Source organism: Theropithecus gelada, chromosome 4 (genome assembly GCF_003255815.1).
Source record: "Theropithecus gelada isolate Dixy chromosome 4, Tgel_1.0, whole genome shotgun sequence".
Lineage (NCBI taxonomy): Eukaryota > Metazoa > Chordata > Mammalia > Primates > Cercopithecidae > Theropithecus > Theropithecus gelada.
Genome location: NC_037671.1, coordinates 44,456,804 through 44,480,990, shown reverse-complemented (window position 1 = coordinate 44,480,990; position 24,187 = coordinate 44,456,804). Strand labels below are relative to the sequence as shown.

The window sequence follows — 24,187 nt, the reverse complement described above, 5'->3', positions numbered from 1 at the left end:
ATCCTCATCAGAGGAAACTTCCCCCATGGATAGCCCCCTCTGGCTTGGTTAGGATGGTACCTCAAGTGCCTTAAAGTACCACTGCTTGTCTCCCTGGAGAGTGAACCCAACCCTAAGTGGGCTCTACCCACTTCAGGTTTTTAAAAATTATATTCACTTAACTTCACAGAAAAAAAAGAATGTGGACCAGGCGCGGTGGTTCATGCCTGTAATCTCAGCACTTTGGGAGGCCGAAGCCGGCGGATCACGAGGTCAGGAGTTCCAGACCCGCCTGGCCAATATGGTGAAAACCTGTCTCTACTAAAAATACAAAAATTAGCCGGGCGTGGTGGTGCATGCCTGTAATCCCAGCTACTCGGGAGGCTGAGGCAGGAGAATCGCTTGAATCCGGGACCGGGAGGTTGCGGTGAGCCGAGATCGCGCCACTGCACTCCAGCCTGGGCAATGGAGTAAGACTCCGTCGAAAGGAAAAAAAAAAAGAAAAGAAAAAGAAAAAGAATGTGACGTACAAGCACAGAATGCCAAGATTTCATCATTCCACATCCCTGTCAATGAGGATGTTTTTCCACCCTCGTCATCAGATTGGTATATTAGTTTGTCATTTTCTTGCTTTTCCCAGCTTACTTTTCTCTTATGGGCACTTCCTGATGTTCCCCGAAGTCTCACGTCCCCACATTTTTGAGGGGCTATAGGATGCCGTGGCGTGCTCGCTTTGGCCATCCATGTCCCTCGTGTTGGACACTAGAGCTGTCCACATGTACCCATACTGACCTGGTCACGAATCGCCTTGAGAGGCTGGGAACTCACCCGCCTCCTTCCCCGGACTAGGGGGAAGTGGGGTGAAGGAGGCGTGCCGGGAGGGAACCTGGGGGAGGGGTGGCCCGTCTCCCAGGCTGGGCGTGGGCCGGGCGAGGTCCCCAGCCCACCGGGCCGGGCCAACAATGGCCTGTTGTAGAAGGAGGCGGGAAGGAATGCGGCCTGGGGAGTTGGGCGGCGGCGGGGCGGGGCCCGGTTGAGCGGCTGCCCCTTACCTGGCCAGGTAGCTCGCAGTTCCCGGCAAGCGGCGGCGCCCGCAGCACCTGTCGCCCGGTGCGCGGGCGGGGAGGACGGCGGGGGACATGGCCTGGTAGAGTCCCCTGGGGAGACCGTGCGGAGTTCAGTCCGGGGCAGGGCAGGGCAAGGGAGGGAAGGTCCTTCCCTGGCGCCCGCGCGGGCTGCGGCAGCATGAAAAAGAACCAGACCGTGCAGGGCACCTTCAGCAAACTCTTCGGGAAGAAGCACACCACCAGCCCCAGCACCTCCCTCTACGCCACCAACCCGCCCTGGATCTTCACCCAGGAGGCCCCGGAGGAGGGGACCAGGGGCTTCGGTGAGTGCTCCGGAGACGAAGGGCGCTAGGGCAGGGCCGGCGGCGCTGTCTCCTGGAGGCGCGGAGGGGAGGGACACGTTGGAACCTGCGGACTGGCCAAGAGCAGCCGCCGGGCAGGAGAGAGGAGGCGTAGCACCGGGGTGTCTGGGAAGGGACGTGCGGTGAGAGAGGTGCGGGAAAAGAGGGGACCCCGCCACCACGGGTAGGTGGGAGAACTTTGCCGCCCCTACCTCTGACCCCAGGCCCTCCTTGGAGGTGTTTAATTCCCCACTTGGCGAATCCGATGCTTGTGTTACTGTTAGCGGGACGGCTTCCGGAGGTTTGCGGTATCTCCCCCGACCCCCACCGCTACAACACCCCCATTCTGGCTGAAGCAAAAGTTTTCCTGGAGAATGGGGGCTAAGGAGCGTTCTCCTCCCTCACCCTTTGCACTCCCTGTTTCCCCAGCCCACGTGGCAGAGAGGGGGCTGCTCTCTGGGTGCTCACAAACTTGGCTCTGGCTAGGTGAGGCCCAGGAAAAAACAACAGGCGCAGCTGCTACCAGGTTACCAGCCTGTTTGTGACACCAAGTCACTTATTGGGGCCACAGGCTCCTGCCAGGTCAACCTGGGACCTGGGCTGTCTCTGGGCTAACACCGAGGAGCCAGAAATGGGACAGTGGAGGCCAAGGAACCCTCTCCCTGACTGCCAGCTGCCGCTGACCCCGGAATCAGACTGGTGTGTCTCTGCAGGCCTCTAAAAACACCGCCCTGGCTTATCCCCAGGCTCTGGCTGTGGGTCATCTTATCACTGCCTCATTTTGCAATTTGTATTCTCTATAACTAGGGGAAACCAGCGGCTAGAGACAGAAATCCATTTCTTGTGTATGACATGTGACTCTGGAACCCCCAGGTTGTGGGGGGGGGGGTGGCTTCTAGGCCCAAGGAAGGACACCCATCACTGCTTAAGCTTGCCTGCCTTCATTCTCACCATATTATCTTCACTGATCTTTATAGCTACTGTGCTGGGACCCACAGTGGATGTCATAGCCTTGGTGCCTGCTGTTGGACTCAGTTCAGCACCCAGGTTGCCACAGCCAGGACACAAGGCACTGTGGATACAGCCAGGACACAAGGCACCGTGGATAGGAGCAGGAAGGGCAAAGTGTCGCCTCTTCCTGGCACAGGGATCTCAGATCCAGAGTGAACAGAACTAACCATATGCCATTTAGTCCTTTCTGAGCCTTTGCTATAAACGATTATTAAGCATAAAAGCAGAGGAGAGAGATGACCTCTGAGTGGAACTAGCGTTCGAGCTGACAGGAAAGGGCATTCCTGGCAAAACAAATAGTAGAAGCAAAGACCAGGAGGAGCAGGGCAAGTGGAGGCATGGTGTAGGCACTCCCAGACACAGGTGTGCGGGGAAGTGCCTGTGAGCCAGGACACTTCTTTCCCTCTCAACGGAGGCACCATGGAAAGAGCATTTATCATTCCCTTCTTAGGTGCAAGATGCCATTCTAAAATCTTTGTGTTACAGATTCATTGAAATCTCATCTGGAGTCTGGCACTATTATTATCATTCCTGTTTGACAGATGAGGAGACTGAGGCACGGGGAGGTTAAATAATATGCCCAAGATCACACAGCTTTCAATGCTGGAGGCAGCATTTTTCTAAGTCCACAATTTAATGATTTTTAGCAGACTGTTTACACAGAGTTGTGCAACTATCACCACCATCTGGTTTTAGAGCATTTCCATGACCTCCAAAATCTCCCTTATGAGGCAGAACCAATATTTGAACCCAGGCAGTCAGGCTCCAGAGATCACACTCTTAGCGGGTTTGCTGAATTAACTCTGCAGAGGAAGGCGATCCAATGGTGAATTTTACTTGAGGGGCATCTATGTGGAAAATACCACACACACACCCCCTTCCTCCCTCAAGGGGAGACCTCAGCCATGCCTCTCAGCCACTTCTGCATTTTGCCTAGGCTGTGCAGGCTGCTAGTGGGCATCAGCACCTCTGGTGAGGGAAGAGGGCCTGGTCCCCTGTCACCTCCAGCCAGCTGCTGCCGTCATCAGCCTGGGCAGAGCTGGAGCCCAAAGGACAGCTCCTCCCGTTCCTCAAGGCAGGGCTGGGCCTCCAGCTGACTCAGCTTGGTCTTGCCTGCACAGGGAGTGGTGGAAAACATCATGCGTCCAGCAGAACAGCGCCCCAGTGTTTCCGGGGTGTTCCCTGGGGTGCCACTGGGCGTGGCAGAAGTCCTCCTCCCTGCTCTGCTTGGAGTTAGGGAGAGGAGGGACCAGTGTTGGGGATTCTGTGATGGGATGCAGGTGCAGCCCTGACTTGGCATCCTGTCTCTGTCAATACGTGGGGCTGAGCACTCTCTGGGCCTCAGTTTTTTCTTCTGTTAAAGGGGATAGTGTCCAGGCTGCCTGCAGGGTAACTGCCTGAAGGGGTATTTATGGCAGTGCTTTGAAAAGCATTAAAACGAAAAACTCTAAAGCAGAGTGTCCAATCTTTTGGCTTTCCTGGGTCACACTGGAAGAAGAATTGTCTTGGGCCACACAAAATACACTGACACTAATGATAGCTGATGAGCTAAAAAAACAAAACAAAAAAATGCAAAAAAAAAAAAAAAAGCCTCATAATATTTTAAGAAAGTTCACAAATTTGTGTTGGGCCACCAGTTGGACAAGCTTGCTCTAAAGCAAGGATTGGCACACTACAGTCCTGGCTCCATTCTGGCCCATGGCCTGGTTTGGGGAATAAAGTTTTGTTAGAACATAGCCAACTATGCCCTTCATTTACATATGGTCTATGGCTAGAGTTGAGTAGCTACAAAAGAGACCTTATGGCCTGCAAAGGCTAAAATATTTACTATTTGGCCCTGCACAGAAAAAGTTTACTGGCCCCTGCTCCAAGGCGTGATTTATTACTGTGAGATCATTCCCAGCATGGAGCACTTCCTGCCCCTGCCTGCTTCAGCTCCTCTTCCTAACACTGTAGACTAGAGGAAACTGAGCCATGACAAGGCTATTTCAAATGTCTCACAGAGAGTGGGATTAGAGTTCCATAGGGCCCCTGAGTCTGTGACATTCCCCTTGAGCCTGGGGTGAGATGCTGGCGATATCCAGCCCTTGGAGAACAGGTGGTGGAATGGAAGGGAGAAAAATCAATGTAGGGATGTGTAAGGGAATGAAGCAGTAATCAACCGTTTGCTCTGTGGTTGCAGCCATGTAAAAATCTGTTTGCACAAGGGTAGGCTGGGTACAGAGGGTAAATGCAAACAGTCATGTGAGGGTGGTGACGAGCAAATTTTTCTTTACAGAATTTCTCTAATATGTATTCCAGCAATTAGGAGGCCTTCACTGAATACATTTGCAATCCTAACGAAGTCTTCTGCCCTCTCCCAGCCCAAGCAAGGCCACACGATTGTGTGTGTGGTTTTTTTAAATGCATGAGAAAGCAGAGATGTGGATCTTTGCAAATCCCAAGATAAGGGACTGGGCTGCTACTGGAGACAAAGCTGCCAGTCACTCAGGACTCCTCCCTTGCGTCTTGGATTAACTGAGCCGAGATTCTTTATCTACCACCACTGCACCCGCCACCAGCAATGGGACACCCTTGTTTGCTAGAGGACTGTCTTTCCTGCCCTGTTCCTCTAAATGGGACGGCTCACAGCTACCGCAGACATTTATTTGAAATGCAGATTCTGGGCCAGGCGCAGCCTGTAATCCCACGCCTGTAATCCCAGCACTTTGGGAGGCTGAGGCAGGTGGATCACGTGAGCTCAGGAGTTTGAGACCAGCCTGGGCAACATGGCAAGACCCTTTCATCTCTATTAAAAATACAAAAATTAGCCAGGCTTGGTGGCATGTGCCTGTAGCTGCAGCTACTCAGGAGGCTGAGGCGGGAGGACTGCTCGAGTTCAGGAGGCAGAGGTTGCAGTAAGCCAAGATCGCGCCACTGCACTCCAGCCTTGGTGGCAGAGTGAGACCCTGCTTCAAAACAAAAAACAAAAACCAAAACAACCCCAGCACTGTGGGAGGCCAAGGCAGGAGGATTGCTTGAGCCTGGAAGATAGAGGCTGCAGTGAGCTATGATGGCGTCACTGCACTACAGCCTGGGTGACAGAGCGAGATCCTGTCCTCCCCACTTCAAAAATAATTAATTAATTTCAGATTCCTAGGGTCCCACCTCAGGCACAGGAAGTCAGAATCTCTGGGCTAGGGTCTGGGCTCTGGGGGATTTTTGAGACGGAGTCTCACTCTGTTGCCAGGCTGGAGCGCAGTGGCACAATCTCGGCTCACTGCAACCTTCTGCCTCCCGGGTTCAAGCGATTCTCCTGCCTCAGCCTCCCCCGCCCACGCCACCACACATGGCTATCTTTGTATTTTTAGTAGAGACGAGGTTTCACCATGTTGGCCAGGATGGTCTCTTGACCTCTTGATCTGCCCACCTGGGCCCCCCAGAGTGCTAGGATTTACAGGCGTGAGCCACCGCGCCCAGCCTTTAGGCTCTGGGTTTTTAGCCAGCTTCAGGGGAATTGTTTTGTGCAGGAAGATATGAGAATCCTGGTATTTCCTTCCCCACATGAAGCAAGGCTATTCTCTTTCCCTTTAGGACTCCCTGCAGGCCACATGGTAGGTTCTACATAAATATGGAAAGAATGTGGCCAGCTCCTTATCAGGAGGACCCTGGTGCCCTCTGGTGTGGCTGCAGTTTCTGGTGTTCCTGTTCCCTGGGTCTCCTGGCTCTGTGCTTCAGGTCCTGCTAAAGGGTGGGAAACTCCCACCTCTTACCCCTGGAGCCAGGCGCTGAGCACTTATTTCCCCCCAGGGCCAGGCTGGCACCAGCCTACCAACTTTTGCTTACTCCTGTCCCCTGGAGGTGTGCTGTGGTTTGCCAGCAGTCCAGTGCACACATATACACCCTCGTCTGCCCCATTATATAAGCTTCTCTTGTCACTCTAGTTCAACTTCAGAAAGCCAGGCCTGCCTTTGACCCCTACAGACCAGCTACAAGGTGCCCCTTCTCTCCTAGCCAATAGAGTAATGACAGTAATGCAATTATTATCACCAGACTCTGGAGTAAAAGCTTTGTATGTCTTCTCAGTTGAGGAAACAGACTCAGAAGGAAGGCTTAGATAGGTGAAATGACTCAGTCATTCCAGTCCGGTGTAGCTCAAACATCAAAGTGCATCCAGTCATCTGGAATCTTGTTAAGATTAAATTTGTTTCGGTAGTTTCGGGATGAAGGGAGAGTCAGCATTTCTCACAAGTTCTGGGGTCTGCACACTGAGTGGCAAGTCCTAGCTTGGAAGAAGAGGGCCCTGTTCACTCTGCTCCTCCCTCTTAGTCCCACATGCTGGGTTGTGGGGGGCGGCGTCCAAGACTCCTTTTCTGTTCCCTCCTCCTCTACTCTGTGGCTCCCTGCCCCTCCTCCCCTCCACCCCAGCCCAACCTTCAGCGTCCGCTCTGCCTTGGACAAATGCCTCTCTCTGGTCCTCAGGTCAGGCCTGCTGGGACTTGCTGGGAAAGACTGGCCTTTTTAGGCTCCTGTCATGTGGACTTGCTAATTAGCAAGAAAAGGCCTCATTAACGCCATTTGTGAGTTACATTCACATAGGGCCGCCCCCGCTGCTTCCCTGAAAGGCAGGGGCTCCCCTAGTGGCCGATAATTGGATGCCACACTTCATACTTCACTGTCCAGCACCCCCATTCTATATCTGCAGTGAGGTAGAAGTAGAAAGAGGTCTGTTTTGGGATTCTGGGTTACTCTTAGTCAAGGCAAAAACTCCCCAAGCTAAGGCCGGAATCCTCCTAAGCCCCAGGAATCCAATCAGACCTGTAGCCAGTGCTCCTGAGGTCATTTAGGGGCTCCTGGCAATTTGGGGCCCCAGCCCTCCTCCCACTCCAGCTAGCTTCCTTCCCTCTCCTGATTTTGGGAGGCTTCTGGAAAAGTATCATCCTCATTTTACAGGTGGGGAAACTAAGCCTGACAAAGTGCTCAATGTCCTCAGGTGTTATATGGATGTGAATCCAGATATGATTCCTAGGCCCATTTCCTCCCCTCCAGGCCTTACCAACTTTCAAGTCTCATTCAGGAAAAACAAGAGATGGGGGGGAGAGACGCTGAATCCCTGCATTCCCTCCCTGCCATGCTGGCTATGACCTGAGGGAATCAGTCTGGAGTCAGGTTGCCTGGGCTGGAATCCCGGCCCCTTTGACTCACCAGCTGTGGGACCTTAGGCAAGGGACTTAACCTCTCTGAGCCTCAGTTTCCTCACCTGCAAATTGGGAATAATAAGGGTACTACCCCCATGGGGTGGTGAGGGCTTAATAGATGTTAGACATTTAAATATTTAATTAATCAAATTAATTTTCTCGCTAGTTTGGACCTAGCTAGAATTTGGGGAAAGAGCTAAATAACTGTCCCAGAATCTTTCTGACCTCAGCCTCCATGGAGATCCATGAGCAGTTTCGGGGCTGAAGGAGGTAGAACATTTCTTCCAACCCTGAACTCTGTGAGCAAAGAAATGCAGAAGACTCAGTGAGGCTCCTCTCCTCGGGGAGCAAGGGAGAAAAGAAGGGCTGGGCCTCCTGCAGCAGCGTGTACCTAGCTCTCAGCTCGCCTGGAGCTGGCCCACCTGCCACATTTAACACATACCCCAGCCCAGGCTGAGAGAGCCAGGTCTGCCTGTTGGGGAGAGGCAGGGAGCCACGTGCCATATGTAAGGCACTGCAAGTCAGGGGCCCTGTTTAACCCCTGCTTGGTGACCTTGGTCCAGCCCCTCCCACTCTGGGCTGCTGCAAAGAGGGTTATTGAGAACAGTCCCAGGCATCAGGACTCAGAGTGGACCCTAACAAGAAAGCAAAGGCCCGCCTGCCTGCCCTCATGGGGACAGGTGTCACCAAGATTTGTGAGTGACACAGCCCAGCTCAAGCTCACAGCCCAAACTCTTGGTGGAGGGAAGTAAGGTGGAGCAGAGAGAGAATGATGATGATGACGATAACAATAACTAGCCCTCCCAATTATTATTATTATTTTTTTTGAGACGGAGTCGCACTCTGTTGCCCAGGCTGGAGTGCAGTGGCACAATCTCAGCTCACTACAACCTCTGCCTCCCCAGTTCAAGTGATTCTCCTGCCTCAGCCTATCCTGAGTAGCTGGGATTACAGGTGCCCGCCACCACGCCCCAGCTAATTTTTGTATTTTTAGTAGAGAAGATGGGGTTTCACCACATTAGCCAGGCTGGTCTTTTTTTTTTTTTTTTTTTTTTGAGGTGGACTTTCGCTCTTGTCACCCGGGCTGGAGTGCAATGGCGCAATCTCGGCTCACTGCAACCTCCGCTTCCCCAGTTCAAGCAATTCTCCTGCCTCAGACTCCTAAGTAGCTGGGGTTACAGGTGCCCACCACCACACCCAGCTAATTTTTGTATTTTTAGTGGAGACGGGGTTTCACCATGTTGGCCAGGCTGGTCTCCAACTCCTGACCTCAGGTGATCCACCCTCCTTGGCCTCCCAAAGTGCTGGGATTACAGGCATGAGCTACTGTGTCTGGCCACCAGGCTGATCTTGAACTCCTGACCTCAAGTAATCCACCTGCCTTGGCCTCCCAAAGTGCTGAGATTACAGGTGTGAGCCACCACACCCAGTCAACCCTCCCAATTATCAAGCACAAATATCTGCTAGGCACTGTGCTGATGACTTTTGCATGCTTTCTCTCACTCAGCCTCACATCAGCCTGCCCAGCAGAGACCACTGTTCACATGTACAAAGATAAAGAGACAGCCTCAGAGAGACCTAGTGAGACTGCCAGGATCCCACAGTTAAGTGATGGAGCCGGAACCGGAACCCACGTTCAGCTGGGCTCTAAACCCGTAGCCTTGACCCCACAAGGTCCTGCCTCTGGTCCCAGCCAGGAACTGTCTGACTGCTGGGTGTTTCCAGCCAGGACAGAACCTCAGCCATGGTCTCCTCACACCCAGGCAGCCTCAGCCACAACTCTGCTGCCCTCAGGCCCATGGCAGAGCCAGGTTCTCCTGAGGGAGAAGGGGCAGGAGGGGAGCTGCCTGTACCCAGGTTGAAATCTGGGGTGAAGTCTCCTGCTTGGTACCAGGAATTGTTTTTGGAACAGGTTTTTGGATGTTAGATGGTATTAATATTTATGTCAACTCAAATCCTTGAGGGAGTGTAAATGAAAGCAAAGCCCTACCTTCATTTCCCACCCTTCTATGAAGGAGAAGTTGTTAGGGAGAAAATCTAACATAATCCTATGCATAATCTTGTCATAAATAGGATTCCATTTGCGGGGAAATTGGGTTCATTTAAAGATCAGGTTTGGGTCAATTGAGGCAGACCTGGATTTACCCCTATTTTATCACTGCATTATTTGCATGTGAGTTTGTCAGAAGCTTCAGTTTGTATCTTGACAGGACTGTGGTCCATCTGGGGCTCCGGCCTTGCTCAGAACCTGCTGCTGGGGTCTCACGAGGCTTCCCGGCTGCTGGAATTGCCCTGGGACTCTCTTTCTCTGGAAGCTCCTGGGTCCAGGGGCATCTGCCTTCCTTTTCCAGCTTTCTGAATCCCACCTGGATGTTCCAGTGCTGCCTCTCTGGTCCGTGCATGTGGCAAGCATAAAACCTCTGAGATCCCTAACAACCTTTCCAGAAAAAGCCAGACATCTAGGGAGTTTGCAAGTTTCAGAGTGGATGAGACATGGGGCTGTGCCCCTCTTTCTCATTGCAGCTTGTTCTGAGAGCAAATCATCCAGCTTCCTCTCCAGGCACCCACTTCACCTCCTCCTCGTCCCTCCTTCCTCAAGGGACACCAGGATGTTCCTAGCCCTCCTTTAGCTCCTCGACTGAGGAGGGAGCTGCTTCTCAGGAAAGCCTCAGCATCCCTGACCTACGATCTGAGCAATGTTCGTCACTTCCAATAAGAAATTCCCAAGGTTGAGCTCTGTTGTCTGTCAAGTTTTGGGCCTTGACCTTAAGGCTGGGAAGACCCCAGTCCTGACCTTGAATGCTTTGAGGATCTAGCTGATGGAGAGGGACCCACGCACCTCACCTCATACTGTGCCCCCATCCAGCAGGAGCTGGGCCAGGACTGAGGGGCCCTAAGAGTTGGCCTGATTCCAGCCACATCTGCTTTTCTTTTTTTTTTCATTTTATTTTTGAGACACAGTCTCGCTCTGTCACCCAGGCTGGAGTGCACTGGCACAATCTCAGCTCACTACAACCTCTGCTTCCCAGTTCAAGCGATTCTCCTGCCTCAGCCTCCTGAGTATCCTGAGTAGCTGGGATTACAGGCGCCCACCACCACACCCGGCTAATGTTTGTATTTTTAGTAGAGACAGAGTTTCACCATAGTGGCCAGGCTGGTCTTGAACTCCTAACTTCATGATCCACCCACCTCGGCCTCCCAAAGTGCTGGGATTATAGGCGTGAGCCGCCACGCCCAGCCCCACACCTCCTTTTCTTATTTTATTTTATTATTATTATTATTATTGAGACAGAGTCTCACTCTGTCGCTCAGACTGGAGTGCAGCGGTGATCTTGGCTCACTGCAACTTCCGCCTCCCTGGTTCAAGTGATTCTCCAGCCTCAGCCTCCCGAGTAGCTGGGACTACAGGTGCGTGCCACCACACCAGGCTAATTTTTTGTATTTTTAGTAGACATGAGGTTTCACTGTGTTAGCCAGGATGGTCTCGATCTCCTGACCTCGTGATCCACCCACCTCGGCCTCCCAAAGTGCTGGGATTACAGATGTGAGCCACCGCGCCCAGCCCCTTTTCTTATTTTGATAACAAATTTACTATCTTACAATTCTGCAGGTCATAACTCTGACACAGGTCTCAGTGGGCTCAATTAAGGTGTTGGCAAGACTTTGTTTCTCCCTGGATGCTCCAGGAGAGTCTGTTTCCTTGCCTGTTCTGGCTGCTAGAGGCAGCCCATAGTCCTCGGCCAGTAGCTGCCTTCCATCTTCAAAGCCAGCCGTGGCGGCCGAGCCCCTCTCACAGCGCATCACCCCACCTCTGCTTCCGTAACATGTTTCCTTCTCTGACTCCTACCCACTCCTCTTCAGACTGGGAAATCAAATCTGATTTTCCAGAGGTGCCTGGTGGGGAGAAGAGCCACCTGGGCCTTTCAGCCCGGCCCCAACCACAGCCACTACCTTTCTATATGTTTTACAGAGAACAGTTATATTCTTAGAAAGGATTTCACTGCTTGAAACAACCACAAAGGAAGCAAAACAACAGTGGCTCAGAGTCACGGCTGAGTCATGGGATCTGTGAGGCGGTTAGAGCGCCTGCTTGAGGGTCAGACGGCCACAGTTCAGATCCGACTCCTTCCTGACCAGCAGGCTTCAAACAAGCTGCGTCACCTCCCGCTGCTTCCCAGAGCTGCTCGCTGGCCAGAGCCAAGCCAAGCCTTCCTCAGCCCTGTACACGGTGGGGTTATGACTCTTCCCTTTGGGGGTGTGTGTATGGTGGTTTAGAAGTCAGGCCCTTTAGGGAGACCCTGGCTTCAACACTTACTCTGAGGCTTTGGGCAAGTTATTTGACCTCCTTGTGCCTCGGTTTCCTCATCTGTAAAACAGGGATAATGACCGTACCAATTTGCATGGGGCCGTTTTGAGAATTAAATGAATGAATAATGTGTCAGGTGCTTGGAACAGTGTCCGGATCATTACAGGTGCTCAGTAGGCCGGGCGTGTGGCTCACACCAGTAATCCCAGCACTTTGGGAGGCCGAGGCGGGTGGATCACCTGAATTCAGGAGTTTGAGACCAGCCTGGCCAACATGGTGAAACCCTGTCTCTACTAAAAATACAAAAATTAGCTGGGCATGGTGGCACTGGCGCACACCTGTAATCCTAACTAGTTGGGAGGCTGAGGCAGGAGAATTGCTTAAACCAGGGAGGCACAGGTTGCAATGAGCCGAGATCATGCCACTGCACTCCAGCCTGAGTGACAGAGCAAGGGGATCTGCAGTGGCTCAGGCCTGTTGTCCCGGCGCATAAGGAGGCGAGACTAGGCTTTCAAGGCCAGCCTGGGCAACGTAGAAACCTCTCATCTTTATAACCAAAAAAAAAAAGACTCCATCTCAAAAAAAATAAAAATTAAAAAAAAAAAAGGTGCTCAGTAAGTTTTTACCCTTCATTATTATTAGTATTACAGTTATCATCCTTGCCAAGTTGCTCAGATATAACACTTCTAAAGCGCGTAGGCACCCAACAAGAGTAGCCATTAGTATGACAATAACTCGACTGTAGGAAGGAGGCTCCCTAGATCCCAACATCGGTGCAGAGAGGAAATGAAATGATTAGAGCCCTGCCTAGGAGCGTGGCTCTCATGCAGTCCCTGTGGCAATCCTCACCCACCCCCAGTCCTGTTAAGGGTCCAGGTAGCCACATCACGTCAAGTCTAGGGCCTTGGCATCCACACAGCACTCTCTAGAGAATGCCCCAGGAGATTCCGGTGTCAACATGCAGACTCTCGGAAGTGAGGGAATCGGGGGCTCTCGTGGTGGCTGTTGGGTGTGAGCTACTTTTGTTGTGTCCCATGGGGTCAGATCTTACAGCTCCCTCCCCGATGCCCCGTCCGATCTTGGTCTGAAGCCTCAGTCATGGAGCCTGGCAACTGGGACTGGAAAATCATATTTGCCCAGAGTGCACGGGGCAGGGCAGTGCTGGGAACTGGAATTTCCAGGGACGCGCAGAGCACACAGAGAACCCAACATTCGGGCTCCATTTGAGAGGTGGAGAAGCTTGAGTGTCCCAGCCAGCTTCCTGCCTTGGGAGGGCTGCACATCGAGGACACCACCTCCAGCTGCTGGAGCCCTCCCAGGAGTCTCCCTGTCACATCCAAAGCCCAGATGCTCACATGGGGTGCTGGGATTTGGGATGGATGTAGTCTGATCCCAGGATCTTCCTGACAAGCCCAGTCTCTTTCGAATAAATCATTTGGCTTTCTTGCAATTTTCTCCTAAAGTCACGTACAAGGAGAAAAGTAATCATGATCAACTCAATGTCCCAGTTAGACTTCTGGCTAACTGGGATTCTGACCTTTCTTATCTCCTCTCTGGCTATCGGGGAAAGTCCTCCACACCTCGTTAAATGGACGAAAGCCCTCTTTGCTCACAAGCCACATAGCAGGAGGGCCACAGCGATCCCTGCCAAGGGAGTGTGAATTTCTTGTCAGTGTGTATCAAGGGTCATGAGGGAGTTGAGAAAGGGATGTGATGTGATGTGAGTGGCCCCTCGCACCCTCCCACTGCCATAGAGCAGCACGGAGCACAGGCTCAGTAACTGGAGGAAGAGGAAGGTCCTTCATATCATTTTCCTACAGGGGAAACAAGCATGTTTGCTGAGCACTTACTCTGCCCTGGCCACACTCACTCCTCATGACAGTGCTCTACGGCACTGTCATCACTCCCACTGTACAGATGGGAAAACTGAGACCCAGAGAGGTTAAGCCACGTGAGCAGTCAGCGGCAGAGCTGGGATGTTTTAACCAGGTCACACTGACCCTACTGTCCCGTTTTTTCTGCTCTGCCCTCCAGGGTGCGTTAAAGAAAGCCATGTACACAAGCATCTGTGGTTTGGTAGTCAGGGAAATCTTGAGTTAAGGAGTCCAGATGATGGAATATTGGCCCCTGGGGGCAGCAGGTGGCTTCATCTGCTCTGCATGTTTCAGATTAGAAATTTAAACACTCGAGGGAAAAGCTGGCTTGTTTTCCCCCCTCTCTCAGAGATAAGCTTCGGCTGGGCCCTTAGCCGGGCTCCCTGGGCTCCGAAAACAAGGGACCATTGCTGTGGGAGAGAAGGCTCAGGATCAATGCAGGGTGGTGGTTGTGGATTGGGAGAGAGATGGCTGCAGGGGGCTGAAAGCCCCAGGAACATCGAGTCCCTCACCCAGCGCCACCTCAGCTGGCCCCATTAGCGCACATCTCATCCATAAGATCTGATTATGTCAGAGGCGCTTAGCTGAGTCCAACACTGGGGGACACGCGGGCCCTGGCTTTCCTCACTGGGAGCTGAAGGGCAGATTAAACTTGGGTGACCGGATGCCTTGGATCTCCAGCTTATAGTGTCCCCTCACTTGTGTTCTCTAGATGGCATCTATTATGGAGACAATCGGTTTAACACAGTGAGCGAGTCAGGAACAGCCACGCTGAAAGCTCGGCCAAGAGTCCGGCCCCTGCTGACCTTCCTTCCGCTGGTGAGTACGATTCTGCTCTGAGGTTGGAGGGTCTGCTCTGGGTGGGGACACCAGGCCTGCCCCAGCCTGAGTGGACATCAGCTGCACCCTCCACCCACCCCTTCCTTCCTGATGCTGACCCGGTGGGAAGGGGGGCTACTGGAAGGAGGCATGGCCGAGGCTCACAGCAGGAAGTTTAGGATTAGGGATGCCAGCTCGTTCAGGGCCAAGCCCAAGGAGAAGTTATGGAGAACTTGTGTGCAGGAGTGATATAGCAGTGGGTACCCTCAGCCAAGCAGGGTTCATTTTCCACAGTCACTGATGACTGTCTGCTTTGTGCCAGGCCCTGCATTAGGGCTGGATACAGAGATGACTGGGCCAGCGTTGCTGTTCTCAAGGAGCTCCCTGCCCACTGCAGGAGACAAATATATTTTGCTTAACCCAGTATATTCAAAAGAGTGTCATTGCGGAAGGCGTGCTGGCTCACGCCTGTAATCCCAGCACTTTGGGAGGCCAAGATGGGTGGATCACGAGGTCAGGAGATTGAGACCATCCTAGCTAATATGGTGAAACCCTGTCTCTACTAAATATACAAAAAAAAAAAAATAGTCGGGTGTGGTGGCAAGCACCTGTAGTCCCAGCTATTCGGGAGGCTGAGGCAGGAGAATGGCGTGGAGCCGGGAGGCGGAGCTTGTGAGCCAAGATCGCACCACTGCACTCCAGCCTGGGTGACACAGCAAGACTCTATCTCAAAAAAAAAAAAAGAGTGTCATTACAACATTCAATCAATATAAAAAATACTAATGGGCTATTTTACATTCTTTTTTTCATACTAAGTCTTTAAAATCTGGGCCGGGTGCGGTGGCTCACGCCTGTAATCCCAGCACTTTGGGAGGCTGAGGCGGGCGGATCACAAGGTCAGGAGTTTGAGACCAGCCTGGTCAATATGGTGAAACCCCATCTCTACTAAAAATACAAAAAAAAAAAAAAAAAAAAAAATTAACCAGGCATGGTGATGGATGCCTGTAGTCCCAGCTACTCGGGAGGCTAAGGCAGGAGAATCGCTTGAACCCAGGAGGCGGAGGTTGTAGTGAGCCGAGATTAGGCCACTGCACGCCAGCCTGGGAGACAGAGCAAGACTCTGTCTCAAAAAAAAAAAAAAATCTGGTGTACTACTTATATAGCACATCCCGCTTCTGACTGAGACATGTTAAGTGCTCAATGGCTGCTTGTGGCCAGTGGCTGCTTACTAGACAGCCCAGGCCAGAGCCAGTCTAAACACCAGGCTCCTAGATTTGAGGCTCACTCCTGTCTGTCGGACCTGGGTCATGGGTGGCACAATGCTGTCACCGGGGTCACGGCATCCTCTTGCCTCCATGAGGGTTTAGTCCTGCCTGGACTGAAAGGCCCCTTGCCCTGGTCTGAGCTCTCAGGAGTCTGTTAGACTTCATGGCACCCCACACATTCATCCTGGGTCCCCATACCTCCTGCCTAGCACTGCCTGGCACAACCACCTTCCTCTCCCCATCACCAATTTTTTCTGCTATGTCCAACCTCAACAATCAGACCTAAGATTCTAGATGGGACAGAGGCAGTCTTACATTCTCCTTGCTGCATTTCTAAGGCCTCTCTGTGGAGGGCTGAGCACACAGATCTCTGGGAATACAACTTTAAATAATTTATTTTCTGCTTATAAAAGCAATTTGTGGACAATATAGATAAATATAGAAAGAGGCACCAATATAGAAAACACCACCAACAAGGTATAAATCAAATAAGTCAGCTTGGAATCCTAGCACTTTGGAAGGCCAAGGTGGGAGGATCACTTGAGGCCAGGAGTTCAAGACTAGCCTGGGCAATATAGCCCAACCCTATCTCTACAAAAACTTTAAAAATTAGTCAGTTGTGGTGGTGTGTGCCTATAGTCCCAGCTACTTGGGAGGCTGAGGCAGGAGGATGGCTTGAGCTCAGGAGGTTGAGGCTGCAGTGAGCTATGACTGCACTACTGCATTTCAGCCTGGGTGACAGAGTGAGACCCTGTCTTAAAAACAAAGAAAAAAAAAATGAGTCAGCCCCTAACTTTGTTTCCAGAGAATGCATAAAACTCTGACAGAAGTGATTGCACCCATAAATGCAGATAAAATCAGTTTGAAATATTCCTTTTTTTTTTTTTCCAGACTGAGTTTTGCTCTTGTCACCCAGGCTGGAGTGGTGCAATGGTGCAATCTCGGCTCCCTGCAACCTCCACCTCCCAGGTTTAAGCGATTCTCCTGCCTCAACCTCCCAAGTAGCTGTGATTACAGGCGCCCACCACCATTCCCAGCATTTTTTTTTTGTATTTTTAGTAGAGACTGGGTTTCATCATGTTGGCCAGGCTGGTCTCACCTGGTCTCCTGACCTCAGGTGATCCACCCACTTCAGTTTCCAAAGTGCTGAGATTACAGGCTGAACCACTGTGCCCAGCCTGAAATATTCTATATTGGGAGGTTAATTAGATTCTCTCCTGTCACTTACCCTCAACACACATACCCAGATTCATAGCAGTGTGGGCCCAGAGTTGACATACCTCTACCAGTCGGTAAAATACTAAAACATTCATCTGTAAAATGGGAATAAAAAAAAATTACTGAAATACGGCCAGGCGTGGTGGCTCACTCCTGTAATCCCAGCACTTTGGGGGGCCGAAGTGAGCGGATCATGAGATCAGGAGTTCGAGACCAGCTCGGCCAACGTGGTGAAACCCCGTCTGTACTAAAAATACAAAAATTAGCCAGGTATGGTGGCACGCACCTGTAATCCCAGGTACTCAGGAGGCTGAGGTAGGAGAATTGCTTGAACCTGGAGGCGGAGGTTGCAGTGAGCTGAGATGGCACCACTGTACTCCAGCCTGGACGAGAGAGCAAGACTCTGTCTTAAAAACAAACAAACAAACAAAAAAACACGATGGAAATACTTCTCTACAGAGTAGAAATGGCTGTTGCCCCTGGAGTGGTTCCTGCTGTCCTGCCCCTCCCCTAGATCTGGACCACCCCCAAAAGCAGCAACTAAAGAGTTAATGTGGTCCCAGCTGAGTTCATTCTGATTGGTCGGCATCCTTATCTCCCCCCACCTATCTGCTGCGGGCCCCTCAAGGACCAGGGCAAATCCTCGCCTGCCAGGCCCTCCCAGGCTCTGGTTTGAATCTGGTCTGGGCAGAACATGACTCAGGGGCTGCACAGACCCCAGGCAGGCCTGGCCAAAGGCTCCGGGGCCCCTGGAGTGGGCTGGGCTAGCTGGGCAGGCCTGAGTTCCAGCTTGTCCTGGGGAAGTGCTTCCTGGGAGCAGTTCTTTTGTGCAAGCCTCAGAACCAGTCCCAGGAAATGGGGGCTTCTCCCTAAAAACTCACGCCCCCTCACTGGTGAGGGTAAGAGAATGGACACCTGGTGAACCGACGGCTGAAAGGGGCCTCATTTTACAGAGGCAGGAACTGAACCAGGAAGGGGAAGTTTACCCGTTCCCTCAGTGCTGGCTAACTGGGCAAAGGCAGGCAGAGCGACTTGCCGACCCCATCCAGTGGCACGGCCTGTGATCTCGGCCACCACATGCTGAGCGCTCACTGTGCGCCAGGCACCATGCCACGTGGACCACGTGTGTTAACAAAGCCACCCTTCGAGCAAGGTGCTGTCATTAATCCCCATGTTACAGGCAGAGAAACTGAGGCACAGAGGGGAGTAACTTGCTTAAGGTCATGCGGCTAAGTGATAGAGCCGTGACTGGAATCCCTGAAGCCAGGCTCCAGGATCCAAGTTCTATTCAGGCCGTTCTACTCTCCCTCCACTCACTACATAGAAGCTTTTTTCTTCTCCTTCCAGGGCCAGGCGGCAAAACCACTTCCACCTCCCTTGCCTGCCTCTCTGAATCCCTGTCCAGCAGTCTGGGCCTGCCGGGCACCAGGCCTCTTGCCTCTTTCGGCTCATAGATGCTTTTGACCTATGATGAGGCTGTGAGTCACATACACCTAGTTTTGCTTACAATTTCAGCAGGGGACTAAAGCCCTCCCATGATGTGCCTTCAGATTAGGAACCCTTGGCCCAGTGGCCCGCATCACAGGGACTGTTCTGTGCTCCTCACTCAGGTCACAAGATAGGGCAGCTTCCATGCCGTTTGTTGCCTGCTCCCGGGTGGAGGGGAATCTGGCTGGCAGCTTAATTCTCTCTTGTCTGACCTTCTGACTCCTCTCCTGCAGGCCCTAGCCAGGTCCTTTGCTTTCTTTCAGCAGGGACAGAAGGCTGGGAGGATGGGGAGGATTGGCTCAAAAGCGTCTGTGTGCCAAAAGAGGCGAGCTCTGTGTGGGTGTGGGCTCACACACACATGCACACGCACACACCCCGTCCCCCAGCCCCGCCAAGTCAGGGTGGGTGGGGAGCTGGGACAGTGCCTAGCCCTGCCTGACACTGTCCTAGCCGGCCGGGCCTCCATCCCTCCCTGTCCTCCCTTCCCACATTCAGAGGCACCTCTCAGGCCAGGCTGCCCAGTGCGAAGGGGAGGTACGGGGTAGCAGTGCCCAAGAAGTCAGGTGACAGGCCCCACGAGGGCCTGTGAGCTCTCTCCAGGCCTGGGCCATCCTCTGAGCCCACCCTCCCTGTCAGTGCCCTACAGGAGCCTGCCAGGGGACAGGGCTAGAGAGAAGGGGACAGGGCAGCGACAGGCACACTCCTGCCCCCTTCCCCAGAGCTCCCTCGCTCTGTGTGCTGAGGGTGCTGGGAATTACGAAGTGTTTCTCAGGCATCCGGCAGCCAAAGGCCAGCTAAAAAAAGGACCTCGGGATCCCTCAGTGGCTGGGATGGGACCAGGGGCTGAGACTCCAGCAGCTGGTACCAGTCCCAGCTCTGCTGCTGGGATTCGGGGTGGCTGCAGGCCAGCCCCTTCCTCTCCCTGGGCCTCTGGCTTCTCGCCCAACAGTGGGGGTCATACTGCATGGTCCTCAAGGGTCTCCCCAGCCACGACTATCTGTGTTAAAATGACTTCCTAACGGAAGGGTAGACGGTGTGGTCGGCTCCCTGGAGGGCCACTGGAGAAGTCAGGCCCTAACGACACATGGAACCCTCCTTGAGCTCTGTTTCCACCTCTGGAAAGGGAGGTTTTCCAGCTACTGGGGCAACCCCACCTTCCTGCTTGGGGATCCCTGAGGAGCTGAATTTGAGCCACCAAACTTCAGAGGTGGGAGGACTACAGCAGTTGTCAAGATCAACGTGAGAACACTGAGGCCTGGGGAGGGGAGGGCCCTGCCCAGGCCACTGGGCTCGATAGAAGCAGGGACAGGAGCCAGGCCTTCTCCCCAGGCTGGCCCTGTGCCCTGTGTACACCACCGGAGGTCTGGCTGAGTGAAGGGTGATCCTTTCTCCCTCCTTTTCAGGGAGACTGGGCTCAGAGAGCAAGCTGGAGCCTGTCCCTCTGTTTCTTGTTCTTCTTTTTTTTCTTTTTCTTTTTTTTTTTTGAGACGGAGTCTTGCTCTGTCACCCAGGCTGGAGTGCAGTGGCACAATCTTGGCTCACTGCAAGCTCCGCCTCCCGGGTTCACGCCACTCTCCTGCCTCAGCCTCCTGAGTAGCTGGGACTACAGGCGCCCACCACCACGCCGGGCTAATTTTTTGTATTTTTAGTAGAGATAGGGTTTCACTGTATTAGCCAGGATGGTCTCTCTATCACCTGACCTCATGATCCACCCACCTCGGCCTCCCGAAGTGCTGGGATTACAGGTGTGCACCACCGCACCTGGCCTGTCCCTCTGCTTCTGAGAGCTGGGTCCATAGAACATTGGGTGGCAGCAGGGTTGTATTTTCTGGGGTTCTCTCTCTTGCCCTCCCCAGTCTGAATCAAGCCATCTCCAGGGTGATGCATATGAGGAATTAAAAATTAAATGTCAGTGTGGCAAATACGGGAAAACTGGCCCAACAGGTCCCCAGGGGTGCCCTGGGCGGTGAGAGCTGCCTGGGTCACCCCACCCTCTGAGTCAGACAGGCCTGGCTCTGCCAGAAGAGGAATCCCTAGGCTCAGGCAGGAGGCCTCGCCTGCCCTGCACCCTTCCCTTAGTCCTTGCTGCTGGAGAGGCAACTGGAGTCAGCCCCATCTCTCCTTTCCACCCAGCCCGCTGCTGAGGAACTCTTCTCTAAACTCAAGGCCCAGGCACCTTTTAGGGGCAGAATCTGAGCTCTGTAGGGTGAGTCAGGCAAGGCAGCCATGATTGGCTTTTGGCTGGTTTGTGCGGATGATGTTAGGCCAAAGGGTTGTGGGGTGTGGGGTGTTAGGCCTGCCACAAGAGTGCAAACGGAGCTCCACACCCCCTTCTCTACCCACCTGGCTCCTTCCCTCTCATTAAGGACCTCAGCCTGAACCTCCAAAGTTCCATCCAGGCCCATAAACCTCCATCCTTCATCCTGGCCCATAAACAGCCGCCCCTTTGTCCCCATGGACTCACAGATGTGTGCCCCCCTCAGGAGGACTGGCCAGGGAAGAAGCCCTTGAAGCGGGCTCAGGGCCATTTAGGCAGGGTCTCGAGGGACGTAGTGTGCCCTCTGGGGGCATGTCCCCCTCATCCTACTGACTTCTTGCCCCAGAGAGAGGGCAGACCAGGGCCCTCCATAGTACCCGGTGGAGGGCAGAAGCCATGGTAACCTGGGTCTAAGGGTGGTTCTCAGATGGTAGATAGGTCCAGAGGAAGATGGTTCATGGGTGAACACTCTTTTCTGGCCCCCAGGAGGGGTCTGAGCTGTGGCAGAGTGTCGGGCTGTGTTGGGGAAATAATCCGTCTCCTTTATAAACTGCTCACTGGCTCCCAACTTCACAGCTGCTCTGCAGGATACACACAGCCCGTCTCGATCTTCTACCACCTCCACCAGGCCAGCACCCCCACACTGCACCCCTAAGCCAGGAAAACAACTGGCTGGGCTTCATCTAGTTGGGTATGTTGGGTGCCTAGAGGGGTTTCTGTGTAGTTCTTGATCTGAGGCAGAGGTGGGGGCTCCCAGCTTCCTTTTCTTTTTTTTTTTTTTTTTTTTTTTTTTGAGACGGAGTCTCGCTCTGTCGCCCAGACTGGAGTGCAGTGGCCGGATCTCAGCTCACTGCAAGCTCCGCCTCCCGGGTTTACGCCATTCTCCTGCCTCAGCCTCCCGAGTAGCTGGGACCACAGGCGCCCGCCACTTCACCCGGCTAGTTTTTTGTATTTTTTAGTAGAGATGGGGTTTCACCATGTTAGCCAGGATGGTCTCGATCTCCTGACCTCGTGATCCGCCCGTCTCGGCCTCCCAAAGTGCTGGGATTACAGGCTTGAGCCATCGTGCCCGGCCCCCAGCTTCCTTTTCTCCCAGCCTGCAGTGGTGTCCCCAACCAGGCCTGCCTCTAACTCAGGCTCAGGGCCATCTCCCTCCCACTCTGCAACTCCACACCCCACCCCACAGGGCCGGTGCCCCAGATCAGGCTCCAGGAGGAGTCTGGCAAGGAAGTTTGCATTCCACGATGTGTAGCTAAGACTCCGAGCTGGCTGCCACCCAGGGTCAACCATGCATTGCCCACTGGCCCAGCCCCTGGTGACCCACCCTTGAGACCTGGCTGAGCCCTGAGGAATCACAGGCATGAGGATGTGTGTGTCCCGGCCATGAGGAGGCCAGTGGGGTGGACTGAAGCCATGAGTGGGTGAGCCCTGCCCTCCTGAACTCTCAGGGGTGCCACAGGTGAACAGTGGGCCCCAGCCCCCCCAAAACTTCAAAGGGAAACTAGCCTCATCCTTGAATAATGAGTGTTTTCTTCCCCACCTTCTTCCCTCCCTTTCTTCCTCCTTCTCAACTCTGAAATGTTAGCAGTCAAGAGGGCACTAGAGGATTCCTGGTGACCTGTCCCTGACCATGGGGAAGCACTCATTCCTCAGATGCAACCAGAGAGACACACCCTGGAGGCTGTGCCTGGAGCAGTGGCCCAAGTCCTTGATTAGAACCCAGGGGAAATAAACTTTCTTGAGAACTACGCTGCAGGACCTCTTAAGGTGTGCAGTGGCCTCTGGTATCACAGCCAACCTCAGGGAGGTGGGATTATTCCTATTTTACAGATGAGAAAACTGAGCTTCAGAAGGCAAGAAAGGGGCATAACTTCTTGAGCACCATCTCTATGTCAGATACTATCTCTGAATCCTTTTAGACGAGTCAGTTAAGATTGCAAATCTGGTCTGCCTGACTCCCAAGTTGATGTTTTTTCCACTCAATCACAATAATTAAAAAAAAAAAAAAAAAAAAAAACTAGGCCAGGCGTGGTGGCTCACGCCTATAATCACAGCACTTTGGGAGCCTGAGGCAGGAGGATCACAAGGTCAGGAGTTTGAGATCAGCCTGGCCAATATGAGGAAACCCTGTCTCTACTAAAAATACAAAAAATTAGTGGGCATGGTGGCACGCACCTGTAGTCCCAGCTATTCAGGAAGCTGAGACAGGAGAATCGCTTGAACCCAGGAGGCGGAGGTTGCAGTGAGCTGAGATCGTGTGCTCCAGCCTAGGTGACAGAGTGAGACTCTGTCTCAAGAAACAAAAACAAACAAACAAACAAACAAACAACATACTATTATTGTATTGGCTATTTTTTTTTTTTTTTTTTTGAGACAGAGTCTGGCTCTGTCGCCCAGGCTGGAGTGCAGTGGCCAGATCTCAGCTCACTGCAAGCTCCGCCTCCCGGGTTTACGCCATTCTCCTGCCTCAGCCTCCCGAGTAGCTGGGACTACAGGCGTCCGCCACGCCGCCCGGCTAGTTTTTTGTATTTTTTTAGTAGAGATGGGGTTTCACTGTGTTAGCCAGGATGGTCTCGATCTCCTGACCTCGTGATCCGCCCATCTCGGCCTCCCAAAGTGCTGGGATTACAGGCTTGAGCCACCGCGCCCGGCCTAGCTATTTTTTTTTAATTATAAAGGAAACAAAAGTTCATTGTTAAGAACCTCCCAATAGAGACAAGTATAAGGAAGGAAATACATATAAATATTCTTGGAATGGTAGTTCTCTCCATCCATGCTTCCTCCCAACTAATCATTGCTGGGAACTTTCCACTATAATAGGCTGTGATGATGGGGTTTTTTTGTTTGTTTGTTTGTTTGTTTTTATATGGAGTTTCATTCTTGTTGCCCAGGCTGGAGTGCAATGGCGCAATCTTGGCTCACCGCAACCTCTGCCTCCCGGGTTCAAGCGATTCTCCTGCCTTAGCCTCCTGAGTAGCTGGGATTACAGGCATGCGCCACCATGACCAGCTAATTTTGTATCTTTAGTAGAGACAGTTTTCTCCATGTTGGTCAGGCTGGTCTTGAACTCCTGACTTCAGGTGATCCGCCTACCTCAGCCTCCCAAAGTGCTGGGATTACAGGTGTGAGCCACCGTCCTGGCTGCTGTGATGGTTTTTAAAGGGCTGCTTTGGCCAGGTGAGGTGGCTCACATCTGTAATCCCAGCACTTTGGGAGGCTGAGGAGGATCACTTGAGCCTCAGAGTTGGAGACCAGCCTGGCCAACATAGCGAGACCCCGTCCCTACAAAAAATATAAAAACAAGCTGGGCAGGTTGGGTGCAGTGGCTCACGCCTGTAATCTCAGCACTTTGGGAGGCTGAGGCAGGTGGATCACTGGAGGCCAG

General features: G+C 52.8%; 1 protein-coding gene across 2 annotated transcripts in view; it reads left to right on the top strand.

Annotated features, from left to right (window-relative positions):
• The first annotated feature begins 692 nt into the window (after positions 1-692).
• The window catches only part of C4H6orf132 (chromosome 4 C6orf132 homolog), a 39,287-nt gene continuing 15,792 nt past the window's right edge, over positions 693-24,187 (top strand). For both annotated transcript variants that reach the window (XM_025384488.1, XM_025384487.1), the window contains exons 1-2: positions 693-1,369; positions 14,468-14,574. In XM_025384488.1, coding sequence (XP_025240273.1) covers positions 1,225-1,369; positions 14,468-14,574 — 252 coding nt within the window. In that variant the 5' untranslated portion in view covers positions 693-1,224. The remainder of the gene's footprint in view (positions 1,370-14,467; positions 14,575-24,187) is intronic.